This window comes from Pinus tabuliformis, chromosome Q (assembly GCF_031772625.1).
Source record: "Pinus tabuliformis cultivar Carrire ecotype Pingquan chromosome Q, CPIR1, whole genome shotgun sequence".
NCBI classification, from domain to species: domain Eukaryota; kingdom Viridiplantae; phylum Streptophyta; class Pinopsida; order Pinales; family Pinaceae; genus Pinus; species Pinus tabuliformis.
The window spans coordinates 1,000,879,446-1,000,891,704 of NC_142296.1; the positions used below are offsets into that span (position 1 = coordinate 1,000,879,446).

Genomic DNA, 12,259 nt, shown 5'->3' on the forward strand with positions numbered 1-12,259 from the left:
AAATACTTAGTAAGTAATACCTTCACCCTTTCTAATATAACTAAGGTGAACACCCTATATAAAGTAACACTGTATAACTACTATTCTTAAAATCATATCATTGAATAAACAATCTAAACAAATTATACATCCTATAAAAACCACACTTACTACATATCATAATAATATTTAAATCATGTATTAGATCACAAGTAAAACTTATATAGTATAAGTTATCCTCTTCATATTTAAAACCTCCGCATTACCTCAACACTACAATTATGTGACTATTTCTTATATTATTCTCCTAAATTATACTTATATAGTATAAGTTATCTTCTTCATATTTACAACCTCCAAATTACCTTAACACTTCTCCTAAATTTAACTGTTTCATAGATCATTTACATGGAGGTTAGCTTACCATGCTTATATTCATTCAAATGCATTACAAGTTTCATATATAAATCTATATTTATATCAACATTCAGTTTTAAAAAGTATGTTTATTTACTATATGTTTTGTATTTATTATACATTCACAACATAATTTGGGAAATTTTAATTTTAATGTTTAAACTAATCAAATATATAATAATTTAGTAAAATGAATAAGATCAAAATTCAAAATATATAATGCTTAGCATTGTTTGTGGATGCAACAAAATAATTTAGACGACAGTTTTTTTTAATCAGAATCCAGTAAAAGAAATTCAAAATATCAGGTAATTGGAGTGTTGGAGTGTTTGAATCGATTTTTTTTTTAAGTGAAAATGGATTCAGTACCATTAAAAATCCTGAGGCATCCAAAATCGTGAAATTTAACAACTATAACCAAGATTTTCAAAAATTTCTTCAGAAATTTTCATAATCTAACCAGAATTTCTAAACTATTTTGTGGGTTTTTGAGACGGAGGGTATAAGAATTTATAAAATAAATAAAATCAAAACTGTAACCATGTAACGACAAAATATGAGAGGTTATACAAACAATTTATTCCCCAATTTTTTGAAACAAATTACCATGAAATCAGTGGTGATGACTGCTGTCTTATCACTACTGATGTACACACATTGGACATTTTTGCTGGAGACGCTAAACGCTAGAAAATCCAATTCCCCTTGTCCGTGGACGCCATGAATTATTAATTAACCAACCTCTAATAAAATAATTTCAATCTCCTAACCCGCCCGTGTACTTTACATATTTTTATTTACAATCAAACCTTAAGGGACCTATCTAGCTTCTAATTCAGTAATGACGTTACTCTCAGCACTATTTTTAAGAAATGCTGGCTGTGTTGGATTTAGTAATGTTACAGGAGAGCTTGAGATCATTAATATAACATTAGACATGGTTGGACGGAGGCCTGAATCAGCTTGCGTGCATAGAAGAACAACCTCAATGCATCTTACGACTTCCTCCTGCTGCCATGTTTCCATTACTGTGGAATCAATCATATTCAGAAGACACCCTTGCTTCTGTAATCTCCATGCCTACATCCCATCCAAGGTAAATCATCATTATTCTGATTTATCGCAATCCACTGTTATTCATACCCAAAAAAAATCATGAATTGAAGTATTACCCATTCTGATAGGCTTTGCATTTCTGGGGAAAAAATTATATCACTGTTTTTTATTCCAGTCAAAATCTCGAGGACTAATACTCCAAAACTATAGACATCAGCTTTCAAGGATAGTTGCCCTCGCATTGCATACTCTGGCGCCATGTAACCGCTACATACTCAGAAACTCTTCAAATAAGTTGGGGTGATTGTGGCACATGATTGCATAAATGTTAAGCTGTTCAAAAAATTGATTGTTAACTTCAAACAAATTGCATAGAGAAGGGTAGAGGGAAGTATTCTCACTATGTCCCTGCAACTCTTGTTTGGATGTGAGTCTCGTCTTCAGGAAAGAGTCTTGCTAACCCAAAGTCTGCAATTTTAGGATTCAGCCTCTCATCAAGCAAAATGTTGTTTGCTTTAATGTCTCTGTGAATTATTCGCAACTGTGAATCCTCATGAAGATAAAGAAGACCACGAGCTATTCCCATTATGATGTTATAGCGTTTTTGCCAATCAAGATGTCTCTTCTTCTCTGGATCTGTATTTGTATTCAGAGAATATTAATTTTCTAAACCTTTTACATAATCAATCTCATTAATTTATGAAAAATTGATCATCTTTCCCTCATACAGGAAACAAAATTCAAAATGACATACCAAACAGGAAGGTGTCAAGACTCTTGTTTCGCAAATACTCATAAACAAGCAACCTTTCGGGACCCTCGGCACAACATCCGAGCAGCTTTACCAGATTTCGGTGTTGAACATGGGTAACAAGCTTCACTTCATTCATAAACTCTCGTTTGCCCTGTCCAGACCTTACAGACAACTTCTTCACTGCTATTTCTTTTCCATCTCTTGTTATTCCCTGGAAGAATCAGTCCATCAACAAGCCATGGAAAAATCTCTCTCCCTGTTCCTCTATCTAAAAGATGATGTAAAGTAATAGCGTTAAACTTGCAAACAATAGTGGGTAGGTAAATACCTTGTATACAGGGCCAAAGCCTCCCTCTCCAAGCTTCATGTTTTCATGAAAATTATCCGTTGCTTCTGTGAGTGCTTCTAAGGTGAAAAGAATTTGCTCATGTTCGATTAGTGTCGATTCTGGATCAATAACATGTTTTTCTACATAGAAAAAGAAGAGGCAAATAAGAATCTAATTTCATTAGATAACATAAATTTGAATGGGTTGTGTTAAAGAGATGCCTGGTTATAACATAAATTTGAATGGGTTGTGTTAAAGAGATGCCTGGTTATAGATTCAATTTTATTTCTAGACGGTAGATTTAGAATATTTTGAAAATTATTCTTAAAATCTGCAATCAAGATAAGTTCAGAATAAGATAAACAAGAATAAGGTCAATTATTCTTAAAATCTGAGATAAATCATATATTATTCTCCTAAATTTAACTGTTTCATAGATCATTTACATGGAGGTTAGCTTACCATGCTTCTATTCATTCAAATGCATTACAAGTTTCATATATAAATATATATTTATATCAACATTCAGTTTTAAAAGGTATGTTTATTTACTATATGTTTTGTATTTATTATACATTCACAACATAATTTGAGAAATTTTAATTTTAATGTTTAAACTAATTAAATCTATAATAATTTAGTAAAATAATAAGGTCAAAATTTAAAATATATAATGCTTAGCGTCGTTGTTTATGGATGCAACAAAATAATCTAGACGACAGTTTTTTTAATCTGAATTCAGTAAAAGAAATTCAAAATATCAGGTAGTTGGAGTGTTGGAGTGTTTGAATCTTTTTTTTTTTATGGTGAAAATGGATTCAGTAGTATTAAAAATTTCTGGGTATCCAAAATCCTGAAATTTAACAACTATAACCAAGATTTTCAAAAAGTTCTTCAGAAATTTTCTTAATCTGGCCAGAATTTCTAAACTATTTTGTGGGTTTTCTAGACTGAGGGTATAAAAATTTATAAAATAAATAAAATCAAAACTGTAACCATGTAACGACAAAATATGAGAGGTTATACAAACAATTTATTCCCCAATTTTTTGAAACAATTTACCATGAAATTAGTGGTGACGACTGCTGTCTTATCACCATTGATGTGCATACATTGGACATTTTTGCTGGAGACGCTAACCACTAGAATTCCCTCGTCCGTGGACGACATGAATTATTAATTAACCAACCTCTAATAAAATAATTTCAATCTCCTAACCCGCCCGTGTACTTAACATATTTTTATTTACAATCAAACCTTAAGGGACCTATCTAGCTTCTAATTCAGTAATGACGTTACTCTCACCACTATTTTTAAGAAATGCTGGCTGTGTTGGATTTAGTAATGTTACAGGAGAGCTTGAGATCATTAATATAACATTAGACATGGTTGGACGGAGGACTGAATCAGCGTGCGTGCATAGAAGAGCAACCTCAATGCATCTTACGACTTCCTCCTGCTGCCATGTTTCCATTACTGTGGAATCAATCATATTCAGAAGACACCCTTGCTTCTGTAATCTCCATGCCTACATCCCATCCAAGGCAAATCATCTTTATTCAGATTAACGCAATCCACTGTTATTCATACCAAAAAAATCATGAATTGAAGTCTTACCCACTCTGATAGGCTTTGCATTTCTGGGGAAAAAATTATATCACTGTTTTTTATTCCAGTCACAATCTCGAGGACTAATACTCCAAAACTATAGACATCAGCTTTCAAGGATAGTTGCCCTCGCATTGCATACTCTGGCGCCATGTAACCGCTACATACTCAGAAACTCTTCAAATAAGTTGGGGTGATTGTGGCACATGATTGCATAAATGTTAAGCTGTTTAAAAAATTGATTGTTAACTTCAAACAAATTGCATAGAGAAGGGTAGAGGGAAATATTCTCACTATGTCCCTGCAACTCTTGTATGGATGTGAGTCTCGTCTTCAGGAAAGAGCCTTGCTAACCCAAAGTCTGCAATTTTAGGATTCAGCCTTTCATCAAGCAAAATGTTGTTTGCTTTAATGTCTCTGTGAATTATTCGCAACTGTGAATCCTCGTGAAGATAAAGAAGACCACGAGCTATTCCCATTATGATGTTATAGCGTTTTTGCCAATCAAGATGTCTCTTCTTCTCTGGATCTGTATTTGTATTCAAAGAATATTAATTTTCAAAACCGGTTACATAATCAATCTCATTAATTTATGAAAAATTGATCATCTTTCCCTCATACAAGAAAAAAAATTCAAAATGACATACCAAACAAGAAGGTGTCAAGACTCTTGTTTCGCAAATACTCATAAACAAGCAACCTTTCGGGACCCTCGGCACAACATCCGAGCAACTTTACCAGATTTCGGTGTTGAACATGGGTAACAAGCTTCACTTCATTCATAAACTCTCGTTTGCCCTGTCCAGACCTTACAGACAACTTCTTCACTGCTATTTCTTTTCCGTCTCTCGTTATTCCCTGGAAGAATCAGTCCATCAACAAACCATGGAAAAATCCCTGTTCCTGTTCCTCTATCTGAAAGATGATGTAAAGTGATAGCGTTAAACTTGCAAACAATAGTGGGTAGGTAAATACCTTGTATACAGGGCCAAAGCCTCCCTCTCCAAGCTTCATGTTTTCATGAAAATTATCCGTTGCTTCTGTGAGTGCTTTTAAAGTGAAAATAATTTGCTCATGTTCGATTAGTGTCGATTCTGGATCAATAACATGTTTTTCTACATAGAAAAAGAAGAGGCAAATAAGAATCTAATTTCATTAGATAACATAAATTTGAATGGGTTGTGTTAAAGAGATGCCTGGTTATAGATTCAATTTTATTTCTAGATGGTAGATTTAGAATATTTTGAAAATTGTTCTTAAAATCTGCCATCAAGATAAGTTCAGAATAAGATAAACAAGAATAAGGTCAATTATTCTTAAAATCTGAGATAAATTCCGCTGATTCTACCTTCATTCTGCTGACATGTTACTGGGTTCCGTGAAAAGAAAGATTTCAGTCTGTTCCTCAGGGCAAACAAACAGACCATTAACGCTACTAAAACGCCTACCACAATCCCCAGAGAATTTTCTGTAGAGCAAATCATGTAATGCATTGTACTGTTATTTACAGACATTGAAGTTACAATCAATTTGTAAAATCCCCAGAAGCGGGGAATCATAAAATTAGATGTGGCCAAGAGGGATTACTTGACGTGGTGTGTGAAGCTCCATTCGCCTGAGTCACCTGAGTCATATGGGCAGGAGGGTTTGCCCCGGAGGAGTTAGAGAATGGAAGTGGACTAGTACTATTCCCAGCAGTACTAGTGTTAAAAGAAGGGTATATTTCATATCGAACCCTGCAGCTTCCCGATAGTGCCTCGGCTCCTCCATTCAGAGAGCGACATCCGTGGAGGTCATTTGTTGGTAGTTGAAAGCAAGATCTGCAGTCCTTTCTGGATAAATCTCTCCAACATTGAACTAAACTGTAAACGGTACCATTGGCAGAACATGTAGCTGAGCCTTGAGTGAATCCCTTATTTGCAGAATTGCAGGCCTCATCAGACACGTTGAAAAGCAGATTTGAAGTAGTGGTCTTGAAATTGTATAGATCACTTGTACTGATTTCAATTACCATAACCAGATAAGTCCCATTGGTGTCTAGCTTTGAAAAAAAGCTAAAGTTCTCGTATCGCAGGAAGCAGCTTTCTAACCATACTCGAGCGCCTACGTCTTTCCCGCAAAGTTGTAGATCGTTATCGTTTGCTTGTTGTGAACAGATTGAACAGTCTTGGCTAGATACGTTACCTGTGCACTGGAGGAGGCCATAGATTCTGTTAGGACTTTTGCCATTGGAAGAAGTGTCGAACCTTGTTTGAGGTGCGTTCTTCATTAGATCACTCATTAACCTATTCAAATCGCTCAAAAAAGTACTTCCATTGGCATAAGTAGAGGCATTACTGCAGGCGTGTGAGCTAATCTGTGATGTAACAGAAGGAAAAGTGGTGATGAATAGTAAACCGATGAAATGAAATAGAATAGCTGCCTGTTTGCTAGAATTAGCCAAGTTTAACAATATATACATATTGAACAAGAAGTTCGAACCAGTAGGCTCTGTCAAGGATTCTAATAAATATGGGATTCTGGTACCATGCGTGGAATTACAACATTGAAACACTTGAAGAAACAGCCTGGATCGATGGTGAAGGGAAATCGTCAGATGGACGAGGGTTGAGGGTTGCAAAATCGACACACTGCTTCGAATTACAGCAGAGTACTGTAATTAGAATTGGAATTGGAATGCCGAAAGTAATACTTCGGCGAAAGAGGATGTAAACATGCGTGGACCATTTGACCTTGTGTACATTCGACTGTGGCAAAAATCATGGAAATTTCCATGCGGTATAGATTTTTGGAAATTTGGATTACAATTGTTAATTAGATTAAAATTAATCTAGACAACTATAACATATTATCAAGATTAATCAAAATTACAATTATCAAGTTACGAAAGCGATGGTATGTTATTAAGATTAATCTAGATTACAATTATCAAATTACAATAATGATAGTATGTTATCAAGATTAATCTAAATTACAACTATCAAGTTACAATAACTACAACATCGATTTTAACAGACTAACAGTTTTTAATAATACTGAATACATTTCCACCATAAACACTATTCAAACATTCTTTTTCTATTTTAAAAACTAAGACGCTGGATTCCATATCTTTGTGTGGACATTGTTAATGTCAGCGCACAACTTTAGAGAAAATCGGTTTTTTATACATCACATTATTCACATGGCAAGTATTGGCATTAATGTTTGTTGTGCTCCCTGTTAATGGCGGTGTAGAAGGATAATCCAACGCTCCCCGTGTGTTTCGTGGCATGTGCTTAAATCTAGCGATGTGTGGCATGTGGTTAAATCTAGCGATGTGTCTGTTTACTAACACCTGCGGGTTTTGGTGTAACGGCAATCGTGACTTCAACAAGTAATATCAGAGATAAGTTTCGAGGCTTGCGTTGGAGGGAAATTGTTGTGCTCTCCGTTAATGGCGGCTAAAACTAACGCTGTAGAAAAATGATCCAACGCTCCCGTGTATAACAACAATCATAACTCCAACAATGTTTAGGCGAAATACTCTGTATTTGCATTAATGTTTAGGGGAATTGTCAAAATAAACCAAGTCCACAGTGAGCGAGAAAAGGCCATTGGTTTTCTCCTCCTCACTTTGTGTAAGTCACGGGTTGGTTGGTGCTAAACGAGACATGCCTTCTCTACTTGTCCCAAGGTTCTTTGGCTTTTTTCTCCGTTGGTATGGCCCATGGGTTTCTTGCATGGTCGGTGGATGGTCTGCTACGTGGACCATATAAATTTTCAATCATTATCTTAATAATATATTTTCCATAATGTAACTTATCAATCGTTATCTTAAGAATATACTTTGGACTAGGTAAATTATCAATCATAATCTTATTTGATTTACCAATTTCGGGTAATTTTATATTGGTTAAATAAGTGGGGGCATGAAACATAGTTCGAATTTAAATGATCATCAAGAATCACCAACAATGATATAATAACATAACATCTTCGGATTGTTTTTCATGGACTTCTTATGATGGTCCTTTAATTCCATTTTCGATGGGAGTTGAATTAAAAAAAGGGTTCATGAATGATTATGAAGAATAAAATTTGATTAATAAATTGTTTATTATAAATAATTTGTTAATTAAAATTAATTATTTCTTAAATAAGTAGTTTAAATTAATATAGATTTATTTTAAATAGAGATTTAATATGAGTGGAGGGATTTAATTTTTTTCATGTAAATTTTTTTATAAATTGATATTATTTAAATATTTTTTACCTGGGTTGTAGAATGAGCTTCTCTACTAATAATTCAATTTCTTCATATGTAATTTTTTTATGAGCCGACATTATTTAAATATTTTGTAACTAGGTTGTAGAATGAGCCTCTCTGCTCAATAATAGATGAAATAACCTTTTTTCCAGAATATTTTTTTGTTTAATTTTAAACTAAATTCAAGATTTATTTATTTATTTTTATAATTTAAACTTAAATTTAAACCGTTTAATTTATAAAATTTGAATATTCCATAAATTCAATTTATTTATAGATTCAAAAATATATTTTAAACAATAAAAAAATCACCATCTTATTTAAAATTATATCATAATTTTAATAAAAAAATTATTTTATTTATAAATTAAACCACATATTTTTAAAATTATAAAAAAATAATAACAAAACCAATAAAATTATGATATTAAAATGATCAAATTTAATTAATACATTCATTTTTCAAATTCCTACATCTTGATTTATACTTCTACATCTTGATTTATACTTCTAGTTAATTTGTTAAACTTTTATTAAGATCTTTTTGTTGGTGGGCTTAACGTATAATCAATAATTTTTTAATAAAAGATATAAGTTAGTTAAATTCTTTACGAAATATTTTAATGGTTTGTTGTCTTCCCATTTTATATATATGGGGTTAAAATAAATTTATAATGTATTAATTAATAAACTATAATTATTTATTTATATAATTTAAAATTAAATTTAATATATATATTATATTTAAAATATTTTTTTGTGAGGATTCATTATTATTAGTAGGGTCGTTTATGGTGATGTGGTTTTTTTTTAAATAACAGTGATAGGTTAGGTTGCATTAGATAAAAGTTAGAGATGGTTGTCTTTACAATTCGTTTGGCAATTAAATTATGCTAAATTTTACTTACTATAGAGAATTGGATTCACCATTACTATAACCTTTAGATTTGCTATCACTATAACTTTTAAGTTATTCCATATATGTCTCTATTTACAACCCACAAAGTTAATGGAAAATTTGAACCTCAAACTACATAACCTCTAAATCTACTACAAACATAACCTCCAATTAAACCTATAAACACCTCCACTCATAACCCAAAAAATAAATAAATAAATTTAAATCTAAAACCACATAATTTTACATAAAACTTTCATATTACAATCATACCAATAAAATTGAAAAACTTTTAATTCATTTATTCCACATATTTATTAATTCTAAATTTGTTCAAAATTTAATATCAATATAAATATTATTATAATACTCATTATTTTTATATTATAATTGTAACAAGCACATTAAAAAAAGAATTCATTTACTCAGTCAATAGGCAATTAACTATAATCTGAATAGAATCTAGGTTAGTTTAATTCATTACCAAGTGGATACGGAAAACACGTGTTAACACCATGCCATTTATTGTACTGTATATCGATGGTTGTCATATTATTTATAAGCATAATATTAGCGTTAATCTCCCATGGAGCAATCCCAATTTTCGATCTGCCTATTAAATAGAGTTGAAGGTCAGGCCACACGTCATGCCCAGGGCCCATCGGAAATTCCTATTTCCAAGAGTTAACGTGATAAGAAAGGCGGGATACAGGTGGTCTCGCCCTTGACCGTCGATCTACAGAAGGCAATCCGATGGTGCAAGAGGGGGGTAGGGTTTACCTAATTGTTGAGGTATCCATCAAGCTGGTTGGCTAGTCATTTTCGCTGTTAAACTTGGAGGTTCTTGCTGCTACGCAACGATTTTCTTCTACAAACTATTCGTTTTGGCCCCGAACCCTTGTTGTCGTGAGCTATGGCGTCCTCCACTTGCCTGACAATACCAGGTATTGCTATTCTTTTACCCTTACCCATATCAAGTGGTTTATACTACCGAGGTAGGGTTTCTATGTTTGCTGTTCGACTGAACTGGTGATTGAATGATTGCCTCCTTCGCTCAGAAACAATTCGGGGTATTTGGCCTTCATGGAAGACGACTCGATTAAATGCATTCTTGATAGAGTTAATCCCTATGAATTCTTTATTATTAATTCAATCATTCTACGTTATTCATTTTGTGTATCTCGAACAAGTTGAACCAAGGGTTTCATGGCTTCTACGACAGGATAGGTGGGTTGCTAACATCGAAAACTCTTCAGGAAAAGGTGTCTATTCCCTTGAATGTCCCTTTTTCTTTTCTTTCTCGATATGTTATATATATTTAATGGATTTCTGCCCAGAGGTTGTCTTGCAGGTAAACCTATCTGCACATTGATTCTGTTCGTGATTGCATCGGAAAATGCTGAGTCCTCACCATTTGCTCCTTTCAATTTCTTAGAGGTTGGAATCTACTCTTGGTTCCTACTGCTTCCACTATGAAGTATTACGCATGTAAATTTCACGGTGGTCGGCGCTGAGGCTCGACCATTACTCTCTGGTTCTTATTTTGTTTAGACCTGGGTATAAAGTTGGGTTGGGTTTTCAATAGCATGCCAAGGGGTTTATGGTAGCAAGACCCAAACTTATAATCTTAAGCTTTCCTTTGCAATTTATATGAGGATGCTGGCAAGAGAGAGACAGGGTTTGATAGTAATTTTTATGGTTATGATTAGTCATAGGCGACCAGAATACTGTTCCACTATAAGCATAGTCAAACTGTTATTATTGTAATGAGTGTATTTAAATTTCTTAATGAGTTTGGAGCTTCATATCGTGTGTGATTCACTGCTATCGGCTGAGAATATGCAATATCTCTCTTTTCTTTTATTATTGTTTTCTTTGATTCAAACTCATATAAATAGATGCTGGCCGATTAGCATATTTTAAGTGGGTTTTTGGCATGTAAAAGGTCTGGCAATTCCGTGATTATAGTGAGTATAATCCTTTTAAGTTCTGGTGAAAGCTTTGAAGGGACAGTTTGCACCGTAAAAGAAAAGGGACTTCTATAGTTTTATAATCACACGCAATGTATGTTTGTGTTTATTGGTTATTGCTTAAGTTTGTATTGTACAATCTTAACATCTATACTTATCTTAGCATTTTCTTGACTGTGTATTGGTTCAGATATAAAATTTGGAAAGACTTTACTGTAACAGTACTTTATAACCTATATTCTGCTTTCACGACTCATTATATTTCACTTACTTGTCTTCTTGTTCATGAGCATATAATTATTTGCAAACCTATTAATTACTTATTTATCTATCACTAGTATATCTACATTTATAACTTTCTGAGAGGAGGTTATGTCACTGATCTGTCTAAGACTTGAGAATTTATATATGATCTTCAAAAAGCTTGTTGTTAACTTATCTGTCTAAGATTTGAAATTTATATATGATTTTCAGAAAGCTTGCTGTTTACTTATCTGTCTGAAAGTCTCTCCTCCCAGCCACGAGTCTGGAAATCACATCCAGACTCTCCCCCGAGCACTTTCTGTCTTTCACACTAGATTATATCCAGTTACAATCAGTACCTTGGGCCTCAGGACTTCCCGTCCAGCCTCAAGCTCTGTACTTTCTTATTGACTGTGTTGAGCAACTTTCCCACTGGTTTATTCCACCTAGCTCTAGGATAGCTTTTTGCTTCTCTCCCCCTCTCTATATTTCCCTTTCCAAGCAGAGGGTAACTATTTCTTGGCAACCGTTTCTTTTAATTAAAACAAAACAGTTTCTATCTTGTTAAAGTATCATTACCAATAATTTAGGTAACCACAATATATGTTTCTTGGCCTTCCAGCCTCAGTCAATTAATATTTAACATCAAAATGTAATAAAACTTAAAATAACATCTAGTAAAGATCAACTTAGTAATCTCAGTAATTTTTATGCAACTTGGGGTGTTACATTCCCCCCCCCCATATGAGGAACACCA

General features: G+C 33.3%; 1 protein-coding gene and 1 long non-coding RNA gene across 2 annotated transcripts; one reads left to right on the top strand and one right to left on the bottom strand.

The window, feature by feature from the left end:
- Positions 1–982: 982 nt before the first annotated feature.
- LOC149222857 (cysteine-rich receptor-like protein kinase 15) lies at positions 983–6,828 on the bottom strand. Its single transcript, XM_089383182.1, has 12 exons — positions 5,730–6,828; positions 5,491–5,610; positions 5,118–5,257; positions 4,790–5,000; positions 4,437–4,671; positions 4,152–4,302; positions 3,840–4,062; positions 2,535–2,674; positions 2,207–2,417; positions 1,854–2,088; positions 1,569–1,719; positions 983–1,476 (listed from the first exon to the last, which is right to left on the bottom strand). The coding sequence occupies exons 1-12, from the start codon at positions 6,601–6,603 to the stop codon at positions 1,216–1,218; spliced, it is 2,952 nt and encodes a 983-aa protein (XP_089239308.1). The 5' UTR covers positions 6,604–6,828; the 3' UTR covers positions 983–1,215.
- Positions 6,829–10,183: 3,355 nt separating this feature from the next.
- On the top strand, positions 10,184–11,073 carry LOC149222858 (uncharacterized). Its single transcript, XR_016248932.1, has 2 exons — positions 10,184–10,551; positions 10,641–11,073. It is a non-coding gene; the product is annotated as an uncharacterized LOC149222858 (long non-coding RNA).
- The last annotated feature ends 1,186 nt before the right edge of the window (positions 11,074–12,259 follow it).

Coding starts and splice junctions, on each gene's coding strand:
- LOC149222857 (XM_089383182.1), bottom strand. CDS start 6,603: ATGTATATATTGTTAAACTTGGCTAATTCTAGCAAACAGGCAGCTATT. Junction 4,063..4,151: donor TGCAAAGCCTATCAGAGTGG/GTAAGACTTCAA, acceptor GATGGGATGTAG/GCATGGAGATTACAGAAGCA. Junction 1,477..1,568: donor TGCAAAGCCTATCAGAATGG/GTAATACTTCAA, acceptor GATGGGATGTAG/GCATGGAGATTACAGAAGCA.